The following is a 12713-nucleotide window of genomic DNA, read 5'->3' on the forward strand; positions in this document are numbered from 1 at the left end:
AATAACTTGAAATCAGATATTATTTCAAAGTATAAATCAAGAGTATAATAATTATTAGGAATAAAACAAAAATATCTCGCCTGAAACGATGAAATGCTGAGAATCTGATCATATTCGATAAATTGATTGCGTCACCGATGAATTGTGATGAGGATCAATTTTAGGGTTTTCAGAATTAATATCCCTTTTGAACACTGTACAAATTTTGGCGCGCCGAGTGGCACCTGAAGATGGTTCGTGTAGTTTGCCACTGCCCGGTTTGGGCTGGTCTAGGCCGATTTTTTGAGCTTAGGACTTAAATTGTTGTGAGAATTGGAGGGTCTATTATATATTTTTAAAAATATTATAAGTAGGTATTAAAATACGGTGAGTAAGTATTAAGAAGAATATAAATAGACATTAAGAATACGATAAATAAACATTAATTATTAAAGGGTTGGACTTAAAATACGTCTCTCAAAAAGACGGTCTCTCAAGAAACTAATTATAGGACTTATAATATTCACCTATTGATTGGTTGGACCTAAGAATGGACAGTGATCAAAAACCTTACCCATATTATGTTAAATTTCTAAAAATTAAAATTTTTTTAATAAAAAACTAAAAAAATGAGCGTGGGAAAAAACTATTAAAATAAGTGTGTCCCTGATTGAAACTATGGTAAGCAATCGTCTTCTGATACTGACAACAATAGAATGGTGATTGAACTGTTAAAAAACAGACTCATCGTAATATGTTTCTTATACATAAGTTGAATAGTGCAATTAATATTAAATTACTAACTATTAATATATGAACTTATTGTTTTAAGATCGTCTTCTCCAAAGACATTTTCTTATAATAGTAACTCAAAATAGAATGCAATATCTTAGAGATAAAAAAAAATATCATAACAGTATATAAAGTTGTCTAAATTTTTAAAGTATCATCACTATTATTTATTTTTTGCTGCCCAGTTTAATTGTCCCACTAAGGGTGTTCAAATTGTTGGTAAGTTGGACCTCTATCTCGAGCTTTTATCCCCTTTTAAAGAGTGTTTTGTAATAGTTAGATTGAAAATAGGTTGAGTCCAAAATAAATTCTACTACAATTAAAATAGAGGGGTTATAAAAACGCTGATCGAAAACGAGTTATTATAAATAGCATAATTGATGGATTATTTAATTGACAATGTTAATAGGAATTCTTAATGTTTCTACATATTAATTATTATAATAAATAATTTAATTATTATAAATTGATCAAATTATAATACTTTCTAGTTATAAAAATAGGTCAAGTTGGAGATTTTTAACAACTCGACTCATATTTGCTTAAGCCTAATCCCGCCCCCTACCCTTGCCCCTTCCCCTGCCCATTGAACACCCTTAGTCCCCATCCTCATGGAGAGTCATGCTTTAGGGTGTAGCAATATGATACTCCCTCTTATTCATCCCAATTGTTTCATTTGATCGGATATGTTTGCTAATGCAATAATTTTATCATTAGTATCTTTAATTGTGTATAATTAAAAATTATAAAAAGTTAATATTAATGATTTGTACATTAAAACGAATCAAACAAGATCTCATTTGACTATGTTATAACTTATAACTTATAAATTAGAAATAAAATACAAGTGAATAGTGATTGATGAACGATGTCAAAAGTCAAATAGAAGTAATAGATTGAGGGAGTGTTTGGTTTAGTATTTTTTGCCGTAGGTAACGGATTTCACTAACACAATCCATTACTTGTTGTTTGTTTACCTCTTAAAAAGTTATGGAAAAAAATTATTCATTCTCTCCACATTCTCACAAATCTATATATAACTAGGTTCGCCATTAATAACCCTCTTGTTAGTTTTATTGTTTGTTACCCATACTTTTTAATTTTATATATCAAACAATTTTTAACAATAACACTTATTATTATCTTTACTCTTTCTTATCCATTTCCAATCCTCTCTCGATACTAAACGCTCCTTGAATATGGGGGAGCATGAACATAGGGAGGAGTGTTGTGCAATTAAAATTGGCCCGCCAATTTATATGTTATCGAACAAACGTTTCCTTTCTTACGGAATTCCTCCCCGGAATTTGACTGTTGAATTGACGGGAACCAATGGAGAAGACGCCATTCAATCTACTATAATTATTCCAAAGTCTGATACATCTACTGCAAGTTAGAGTGAATGTGAAAAAGAAATGGAATTTCAATAAGTTTTTTTAGGTTCTGAATTTGAAGTATCGAATCTGAGAATGCTTAAAGAGCATTTTGATTTGATTCCAAAACACCCTATTATTATTCACATTCGTGTGTGAGAACAAATAGATTAATTAAGCTCTCAAATCCTAATTTTTATTTTGGTGGAACCAATTGAAAAGTAGTCGTATTTGGTTGATTCCAATGATCTGTAAATCTCCCCTTTTATGTGCCCATGAAATTTTGGGAATGGATTCCTCCATGAATGTTTTTTACAGGAGCAACAGTCTGACATGGAATTTACCTGATCATTGTTCAGAGGTGAATAATTAGGGTTTGTTCTGTGATATTTTGTTGGTAATTTTATCTTTGATTTTGTTCTTGTTTAAGATTCTTTGATTCCCTATTTATGTGACTGCAATCAAACAAGTATTTTTTTCCTGTTTAGTAATGGATGATTTGAGTTAGATAACTTAGATTAGTTATGGTTGTGGATTTTATTCTATGCTTCGATCCGAATTACAAGAAAGTAATTCTAGGCCATTTTATATTGACAACTTGTTTTATGTGATAGAGTATATAACATTTATCGGAGCTCTAACGAAAAGCTTATGAGATTGATTTCGTGACTTTTGCTTTTGATATCACGTTAAAAAAAATCAAAAGTTCAAACTAATGATTGTAACTAGAGGTTGTACATTTAGGTGTTCGAGTAAATTTTGATTATGATATCTTAGCCCAAGTTAATTTAAATTCTTATATGTATATATAATATATTGACAATCTATTTTAATTTTGTATGCGACTTATTTTAAGTCTAGTTATACTCGATTTCTATTTAATCGGTTTAATCTGAAATATCTCTAGTTGTAGCCCAATATATCTTATATACTCCAAATCCTCTCACAATAACTTATTTTTAGGTAAAAATAAAGTGAGTTGAGGCATGTTGTAGGTTTTGATGGTCAAACAAGCTATTTGAGATGTTTGGTAAAATGGAGCTTTGTCTGGTTTATACTTTTACTTTATTGGCTTAAAACCTTAAAATCCATGAGTTGAATGAGCATTTATTGACTCAGTCATTCCAAAGTTCTATAACAATTCAATTCTTATCATCAGCGTAATAAATTTAATCATGCATTTCATGCTTAGTTAGCATTTAACACCAATCAGCTTTCACTTAAATTTTCCAAATATTTTCTATCCATATAACTAGGAGTAATAAAATCAATTGAAATTAGTTAGGTTTAGTTTCCAATCATATATCAAACAGGGCATGGGCTTAGAATATTGTAAAAAATTACTTAATTAAGTCCGCTAAGGAAGATCCAAGAGTGGAAAGGATATGAAAGATCTAGACCATTATGTAACCGAACCAATCTGTTGGAATCAAGGCTTTGGCATTATTATTGTTGTACAATTTTAAGGACTGCTAAATATAAAAAGGAAAACTAAATAAAACAGGATAAATGATATGTACAATTTTAAGGGCTGCTAACCGTTGCATATAAGAAGCTAAAGGTGAAAATGATGCGCAATAACTAAACACCTAACGCCGTCGCATAGCATCGGCCGCGTTGTAAAGGAATTCAAAATAAACGAACCGATATTTCCTGTGTGTAAATATGTAAAAAAACCGCGTTTTGGGCCGTATCAAGGGATATCTTATGGTTTCGACCAATATCTAGGCGCTATAATAACCGCATCATTTCCGTTACCGAATCAGCATTCCCTTGCGGCAATCGTGACCGTTACCGCATTTTTACACTATGATTTGTATACTATGATTTGTATGTAGCCTTTAGGGATGTATATATATTATAAATTACAAAAGACAATTAGATCGAATGACAATGAAGTTGTGTAGTTTATCCTAGGCATTTGGCATAAGCACTATCACTCTTTTAGCAAGTTATACTAAATTTGGTGCTTTATTCTGTGTTAATGAGCTTTGGAAATGCCTGACAGTTGACCCATGAGTTATGGCTTTGTTGTATTGTTTATTAAGATGACCCTTCAGTTTTCCCTTTAGAAAAGTGTTTTTAAGGACAAATCTTGAAGATGATATAGCAGATTTGTTAATATACGTATTAGTGTATTACCATTTTCAGCATTCAAGTGTACTTGCTTTCCATTTTAGCTCAACAGTACTCGGTTGTACCTGCCACTGCATTGAAAATTTCCAGATATCCTACTATTTGGGGGTGCAAAGTTTCTGGAAAGTGGACTGTTATTTTTCCATATGGAAAGAATATGTGTTTTGATCATGATTTCTCTTTTAGAAAACAATATGCTCTTACATATTTTCTTCATTGGCTGTTATGTTACTTGGACCCTTCATTTTGCTTTACATACCCGTGTCCGATCCTTAATCCCGGACATTGGTATGGCTGTTAGACACTTCTTTTTGGCGTAAAATTAATATTAGACATATCCAACACTTGGACACGTACTAGTATCCAATGTTAGTACTTGAGTTTAAGTAACATAGATTGACTGTTATTTTATTTGCTCCGTCTCCATAATCCTCCATGGGAATAACAATCATATATCGTTGATAGGAGTGAATTTATGCCAGTATCTCCCACAACATTATCAAAATTATGTTGGCCCTGTAAAGATTCTTCTTCTTTCCAATGCTTAAGCCTTGACTTTAAAATGTTTTATCACTCTGGCACCCCATATTCCCTGTGTTTTTTAATCTGTAAATTATATTACTACTTCTCGTCTTACTTTATTTTTATATTTGTTGATTGAGATGGGTTGAGAACATAAAAAAAACCTTCTAATATAATATTCAGGATCTCAATACCATTAATTAATTTATTTTTCTTGTATAAACTCGTATTGTCTGTGTATTGGTATATAAGTTGGCATTGCTTCTATTTGAAATCTTGCTTTGTGCTACATACAACCTCATACTGCTTCTTCTTATCCATCTGCATCTTTTTTTTTTCTTTCTATTTCAATATTTTTAATTGCGTTTGCGTGTGTCCTGTGTATGGCTCCTATTTTAATGTAAATACAGGCACAAGAACTGAAACCATCATTCAGGTTTTTTCAAGATTTTCCTGGGTTTGTTCTTGTTTTGAGTAGGTAATTTTCCTTTGATTATATAAGTCATCCATCAATGAGTAATCAAAAGATTGATTTTCGGGAGCAAGTTCAGGAGAGTAATGGGGTTATTAGTGATTGTATGGTGGAACTCGGGAGCAAGGACTCCCAGTTTATGAGTCTCCGGGAGCCTTGGAACATGGGTAATTGCATGGGAGGAGGGGTAGACTCTTTGCAGCCTCAAAATGTTTTGCCTGTCAATCTTTCAACTACAATCGCAAGTCGCTTTTGCCCACAGGTTCCTGGTTTTTCTGCCCCTGAACGATATGCAGGCCTTCCTTATGATCAACAAATCAACAACCCAACTTTTTCCTCCCGGTGTTCAAGGAATTATGATTTGGGTTATCGATCATATCCTTGTTCTACAGAAGGATTCTCTGCTGACTTAGCTGAACCTGATGGGTCTGACCTGCAATCTAGAAGCACCGTGCAAGCAGCTGCAAAATCTTTACTTTATGGTGATCAAAGTCAATTTTATGCTCCTGTGAAAACCTTTGGTGGTCCGTGTAGTAATTACTCGGGAAGTGATCACATTCAGCAGCTGAAGAATAAATTATTTGTTGATTTTGCAAATTCAGATCGGAGGAACTATTTATTTCCAATTAATGAGAAGCAGGATCTTAGTGTAAGCTCTGAATTCTTTTCATATGATTGTGTTGGTTCCTGTTCTTGGTAAATTCTCTTCAAGAATATTTTTTTCTTCTTGTAGGTTTTGGACAAATCTTATGATTCCCCTCATGGTCAGTTGAGTTTTTCCTGTCAAGGAGATAAACAGGCACTTAGACCCTTAGGGGTTGAGCCCTTGAATCCTGGGAATTCTTTCTCGTCTGGGGCTTCAGTTTCAAGCAAAACACGAATAAGATGGACTACGGACCTCCATGAGAAATTCGTGGAATGTGTAAACCGTCTTGGTGGTGCAGACAGTAAGTAATTTGTTTATTACTTGTCATATACACAGACAAGAATGCGTCATTGTCATCGACTGGTTGTTTTTTATTTTCAGAGGCAACCCCAAAGGCAATATTGAAACTAATGAATGCTGATGGATTGACCATTTTCCATGTTAAAAGCCATCTACAGGTATGCCATATGTGTGGTAATTGAACTTTGAAATCATTCTTGATTACTCAACAACCATCTTTTTCTAGAACTCTGACTTAATATATTACTTTTTTGGTGCAGAAATATAGGATTGCTAAGTACATGCCTAATTCTAATGAAGGTAAATATTACATTCCTTGAGATACTTTCAATAATGTGTCTATATTGTTTGAAGAGCTAGGTTTATGGATGGGTTCATGCTAAGCTTCCTGTGCTATTTCTTCTTTATGATTTTGATTATGGTGTTATGTTAGGGACATTTAGTTAATGGAAGGCCTATCATAGGTAACAACTTAGCCCTTAGGGTAGGTTTGACACTTCCAGATAGTGTTGATAGCTTGATATTTAATGAGTAATATCAATAAATCATATTTCAATAGGGTCAAATATTTATAGTTATGTTTCGGATTATAATGGACTATACTCATTAAAGCATGTGCACTTTTTATATATGTGAAGTTGCCGATGATGTTTTTTTAACCAAGAGTCAATCGGACACATCCTATTTGTTATCACTAACAAGGGTAAGGTTGCGTACATGCAACCCCCAAACTCTGTCTAGGTAGGAACCACTTAATGACATTAGGGTAATGAAATATTAATGTATTGAAACATTGATCAAGTAAGCGAAAATTGCAAAGTGTGCATGAACCTAGAGATTGAAATCATGTTTGACATGCCTCTACCTTTCTAAGAATATCTTGCGTGTGTGTTTGTGTGCGCGTATTCAGTTCAGCAAACCTATTTTTCAACAAATCCGAAAATTCGGTTTGTACCATCTAATCTATTATGGGGTGAACATCGTTAGTGAGACGTGATTCATAAGGTGCCAATTCTCAGATAAAGATGCATTTAAGGTTTTTAAACTGATTTACACACTGATGATTATGTTGCTTCTGTTTGAGCATAGACTCATTAGTCATTCCACTCATAAAAGAAACCAATGAGTCCCTCAAATGTCTGCCACTGTACATTCCATGGTGCACATTTTTTAGATAAAAATGATTCTTTTGCTTTATCATGGCACCCAAAAAGAATCTATTTTCTTCCCTATCTTTCAAAGACTTAGTTATTGAGACAATTCATGAAAGTATTCATTCCATATATCAGTTAATGACCCACTCAGGATTCTATTGCTTGCAAATCCATATTGCTTACACATTTATATGCTAACCATTACAACATCTTTATCTTTATAGAATAGAAAGTATAAGGGAGAACCCTGCTAGTGGACTCTTGATGTTGATCTTGCATTGCTTTTGTTCGCCTGCACGTTTTTAAGCTAGATTCAAATATATTGAAGTGCCGATGCTGATGCTATAAATCGATTCGTTTTGGTAGTTTGTCTTGTTTAGCCAAACGATAAAGCCAAGGAAGATACGATATGAATTTGAGCATAAGGTGCACTGTCTCATCTTTTTGTCCCATACGTGAAACTGGCCATTTTGCCTATACTTGGCAAAAATACCCATCTTCGACCAAAAATACCTGAACCGAAATGGGACCATTTTTAACAAACTGTCATATTTACTTGCTAAGAAATTGGAGTGTAAATGTACAATACCCATCTCTCATAAACTGAGTATGACCTGATTCAAACTAACAATATCCAAACCCATCCACTATTCCTAACTCAAGTTTGGTTGTTAATGTTCTTTTTCCATTGTATCTCTTTACACCTGCACTAGTCTCTAAATTTGATGATATGGTATGATTTTATCCGGGAAATGCTATTTTCCTTTGTGCCTTGTTTGTCGGAAGTGAAATTAAGACTTTAGGTGAGGATGGGCAAAATTTTCATATAAACATCACAAAATATATTAGGTGGGGGAGGAGGGTCGAAAACTGCGAGCAACTTTATGTATTTTAGCAACTTTGTTATGTTGATAAGCGGAATCAGAAAGTATTGCAACTTAAATATAGAGCTAAAATAATTTGTAGGCCAAATAACCCACAAATACTATATCAATACATTTTTGTTAGGGGGAGGGCTTAGCCAACCTTTGCCCACTAGTAGTTTTGTCATGATCCATTACAAGGTACGAAGCCTGTTCCATATCGTTTGTGTATGTAATCGGCATAGAGTTTATAGGCAGATTGACTCTGTCACCCACCAGGGTAGTTTTTTGGGTGAGCTCTCCTATTTATCCTATAACAAGCTTCCCTGACCTTGTTATGAAGACCGATATTCCTTTTATATATCTCTCAAAATCTCAAAAACATACCCTTTGATTAAATGCATTTTTGATGATCTTTCTAGTTTAAGCAATGCATATATTATATCCTGGCCATGTTATTTTTTCGGTATGCAATTATTTTGTAATAAATATAGTTGTATTTGGAGATAATGCGCACATCATGTACCCCCTAAACAGAGTGAGAATAGGGCAAAAGGAAAGTGACTAAGCCAAAAAGGAAGTTATGGACTTATTTTATATTGTAGCTTTCACAAACCCATCTGATAAGGTCCAGAAGTAGTCCCTATCAAATAGAGTAATAAAACACAGATTCGTTATTAGTTGGCAATGTTTATTTTTATTGTCAATTTGTTCCAGGAGTTGAAATTGTTATATTGTCAGAGAAAATGTATACTTAATTATGCACCTAGTGCTTCCCACATCACATTGATTATTATCACTTGCAGTTGGAGTGAGTAAAAGGTGGTAATTTATAAGGGAATATATGCAGGACCAGTTTCATATCAATCTTTTTGCTGTACGTGTCGCCCGTTGTATCGCCGATGCATTTAACAAACTATTAATTCTTACTCCTTCTGTCTCTTTGATTTTACACCTAGAACTCAAAAAACTTTTACATATTTGAGTTTTAAAGTGCATACCTATGTTACTTCGACTTGGGTACTATGTCGGATACTGGTGTGTGTCCAAGTGTCGGGTACGTTTAAATATTCAATTTTACACCTAAAATGAAGTTTCTAAGTGTCATACCAATATTCGAGCATCAAGGGTCGGACACTGGTACGTTAAGAAAAATAAAAAGTCCAAATAACATAGGTGCAAACTCAAAGGGATTGAGAGAGTATTGTACAAATTTTTCCGTCAATGCTAAATCAGAAACAACCCTTTTGTTTTTACATTGAACATTTCAAAACCCACCTAAATGGAAGCCACTTGATAATGATGAAATGTTTTATTATTCAAATTTTCTCCCTTTGCATTATCCTGTTTTGGACTTGATTGAACTAATTAGCTGCCTTTTGGATCATCTACTGCAGGAAAATCAGAAAGAAGTAGTAGCTTGAATGATGTTACACAACTTGACGCTAAAGCGTAATTTACCTATGAACCTTATTTAGAAACTGTATTACCCGTCGGTTTCAAAGATATGTTCTTGTTTGATTAAAATAAGATTAGTATGACTAAAATTTAAAAAGGTGAACATATTTTTGGGACGGACCGAGTAATTTTCTTTTGTTCTTTTCAAAAACATGCATAATTAATTCTTTGTTATTATCAATCACGTAGTGGCATACAACTGAAGGAGGCCTTACAACTTCAACTGGATGTCCAAAGGCGTCTCCATGAACAATTAGAGGTGTGTTTTCTGATCAATATTATGATAATCTTTTACATATTTCTATTTCTCATGTTCTTTTTTTCTATTGTGGACATGAATGAGAATTATACATTTTCTACGTAGATATTTTCCTGTTTCCAATATTATGTATGTTTAAGGAATCAATTCAACCAAAAGTTTAAGTTGATGGTTGAGGCTTAGGTAACACGCCCCTCACACATTACAATATAATTTGTTTTTAGTGGGATATATTTAACGACATTTAATTTAAATTTCACTACTTTAAATTTCTAATAGTATATATAATGAATTTAGTGACATTTATTAGACCTTTTAGCAGCATAATAAAAAATCATACTAAAGTTTTTTGCAACATAACATCTTGTGTCATTTTTCATAAATGTCACTATAAACTATAGTAATAATTACATATGCCATTAAAGGCCAAATAAAGTGTCACTAAATCACTTTATAGTGGAGCTGAAAATAAAAACTAACAATTATTACACTAAAAATTATAAATCAGTGCCATTTTTTAATGCCACTAAATTTAATGTCGCGAAAAGTTAAATTTGTTGTAGTGACACGAGAACCCTTTGGGCTCGATTTGTGAATGTAACGCATATCCTCTCATACACGGTATTAAATATCCCACTTGAAATAATGAGAGGTGGATAAGATTCAAACCATGACTACTTTTCACATTAGCTCTGATATCATATTAAAGAATCAATTTAATCAAAAGCTTAAGCTGATGGTTAAAGTCTTAAGATATGTTTTATACTCTAACAAATTGAAGGCTTTCAACTTATCCATTTGGTTTCAAAATGTGGATCAGATTCAACGGAATCTGCAAAGGAGGATTGAAGAACAAGGCAGACAACTGAAAATGATGTTTGATCAGCAACAGAAGACAAGACAAACCCTTTTGGGTGATCAAAATTCCGATAATATGTCCCCAAACGGCCCCTCGTTTAGTCTCGATGAAGTTCAATTGTCAAGCGAAGAAGGTTCAGGGTGTAACAACTTCCAATCCAAGATTAGTTAGTAAACCGTAACCTCCTACAACAGCCTCAGATTCCCCTTTCTTAGTCCACATTTCGCTCTACACGGAAGCATCGAGAGCCATACAAATTGCTGAAGGCTAGAATAACGCTCTAAATCGTTTCTATTGAGTTCAGATGCTAATGATTCGAGCTCGAGAAGTAGGGTCGATTTTGATGCTGATCAAAGTGGGGATGACTTGGTTCTTTTGTTGCTAAATATAGCTTAGTGCACACCTCGTCAGGCCAACATGCTTTAATTGTTTAAGATTTTTCTTTCTTTTATGAGAAATTCCTGTACTGCTGTACAGAAACTTTATTGTCACATATCAAGTATACAAATTAAATTTAGAAAAATTGACATTAATAATTTAACATTTTACCTATTTGTTGTGAATAATTTTAACTTTAAATTATCTTTTAATAAATTAACCTTTGTCCTAAGTCTACTATCAGCATAATGCTGATAGCAAATAAGAACAAAGGTTATGGAGTATTATTAGAAATAAAAGTATATAGCAAAATAAGAGTAAAAGTTATATTATTAAAAATAATCTAAAAATGAGATTATTCACAACAAATAAATTAAAAATTTATTATTAATATCAATTTTTCCATTAAATTTTGGGGTTGTTTTATTTGTAACTCTTCTAACAAATTTGCTATATTGTGTTTCAAATGTTTTGCAAATAGAAAAATTGAACGGAGGAGTATTTCATGAGATACTTTCTGCAAAGAATTTAGTTATATTTCTAATGTATCAATGGCATGTAACTAGAAATGAAAAATGAAGGAGTAATTATTGCTTCTTTTAAGCATATATAATACTCCCTCCGAACCAATTTTGATGTCCTATTTGCTTGGGCACGGTTATTAAGGATGGTGTGGGGTCCATTAAAAAGGTAAGTAGTAAAGGGTAAGTAGTGAAGAGTAAGTAGTGAAGAGTAGTTGGGTAAGTAAGGTATATGGGATATATTTGTAATTACTTGTGTGAGCTAAGGATATTTAGGTAAAAAAAGATTGACAAAAATAGAAATGGGACAACTAAAAAAATTTTGCCAAATAAGAAAATGGGACAACTAAATTGATTCGGAGGGAGTAGCATTTTTGAGACTTGTAATTATTTTTATGGTGTAATAATATAATGAAAACTTTAGAAAACTGAAAAAACAAGAAATAAAGCAACAAAGGCATAAAGAATTAAAGAGGTTTGAACTAAAAAGAATCACTTAGGTAAAAGTAGGTTATAAATTTTTAATTTTTTTGATACTACCGGATATATGCTATATTCATTATTTTTGGTAAATTTTATTTTTTGTATTAATATTTTAGTTATAATAATTACTATTTTTCATCAATTTTTATGGTTCTGGTCAATGTTCAATTATTATGACTTGTTTTGTCTAAGATTTTAGTTATTATGACTAGTAGTTTTTAGTTATTGAGTTAAGAGTGTAAGTGATCATTTTTCGGTGAAACGACTTCTAACAAATACTCATATTTTTATAATATGAATTAGATGAGGTATATTTAATTCCCGTATAAAATATGTTTAACGGTGAGACCTTATACAATAATTTATGTCTATTGTTTTATACAAGGATTTCTTTATACAATATGAATATTACTATATTATATAGGAGTAATAATTAAATTGATAAATCGTTCAATCAAACCCAACTAATCTAAAAACCAACTCTAATAATTTTTTTTCACATATATAAGTAAAAGAGA

At 32.4% G+C, this 12713-nt stretch overlaps 1 protein-coding gene across 2 annotated transcripts; it reads left to right on the forward strand.

The window, feature by feature from the left end:
• The first annotated feature begins 1935 nt into the window (after positions 1–1935).
• LOC130822506 (myb family transcription factor PHL5-like) lies at positions 1936–11363 on the forward strand. 2 transcript variants are annotated; one of them, XM_057687666.1, is made up of 8 exons: positions 1936–2505; positions 5213–5923; positions 6008–6221; positions 6302–6378; positions 6481–6520; positions 9635–9689; positions 9885–9954; positions 10775–11363. In XM_057687666.1, the coding sequence occupies exons 2-8, from the start codon at positions 5315–5317 to the stop codon at positions 10982–10984; spliced, it is 1275 nt and encodes a 424-aa protein (XP_057543649.1). In that variant the 5' UTR covers positions 1936–2505; positions 5213–5314; the 3' UTR covers positions 10985–11363. The 2 variants fall into 2 exon arrangements, with proteins under 2 accessions (XP_057543649.1, XP_057543648.1); XM_057687665.1 differs by having other exon boundaries at positions 1936–5923.
• Positions 11364–12713: the final 1350 nt, after the last annotated feature.

This window comes from Amaranthus tricolor, chromosome 1, assembly GCF_026212465.1.
Source record: "Amaranthus tricolor cultivar Red isolate AtriRed21 chromosome 1, ASM2621246v1, whole genome shotgun sequence".
NCBI lineage: Eukaryota > Viridiplantae > Streptophyta > Magnoliopsida > Caryophyllales > Amaranthaceae > Amaranthus > Amaranthus tricolor.

What these genes read in the sequence shown, in the direction of transcription:
- LOC130822506 (XM_057687665.1), top strand. Translation starts at nt 5,315, where the DNA reads ATGAGTAATCAAAAGATTGATTTTCGGGAGCAAGTTCAGGAGAGTAAT. An exon ending in CCGTCTTGGTGGTGCAGACA is followed by an intron (nt 6,222 to 6,301) that starts GTAAGTAATTTG and finishes TTTTATTTTCAG; the next exon opens with AGGCAACCCCAAAGGCAATA. An exon ending in ACACAACTTGACGCTAAAGC is followed by an intron (nt 9,690 to 9,884) that starts GTAATTTACCTA and finishes TCAATCACGTAG; the next exon opens with TGGCATACAACTGAAGGAGG.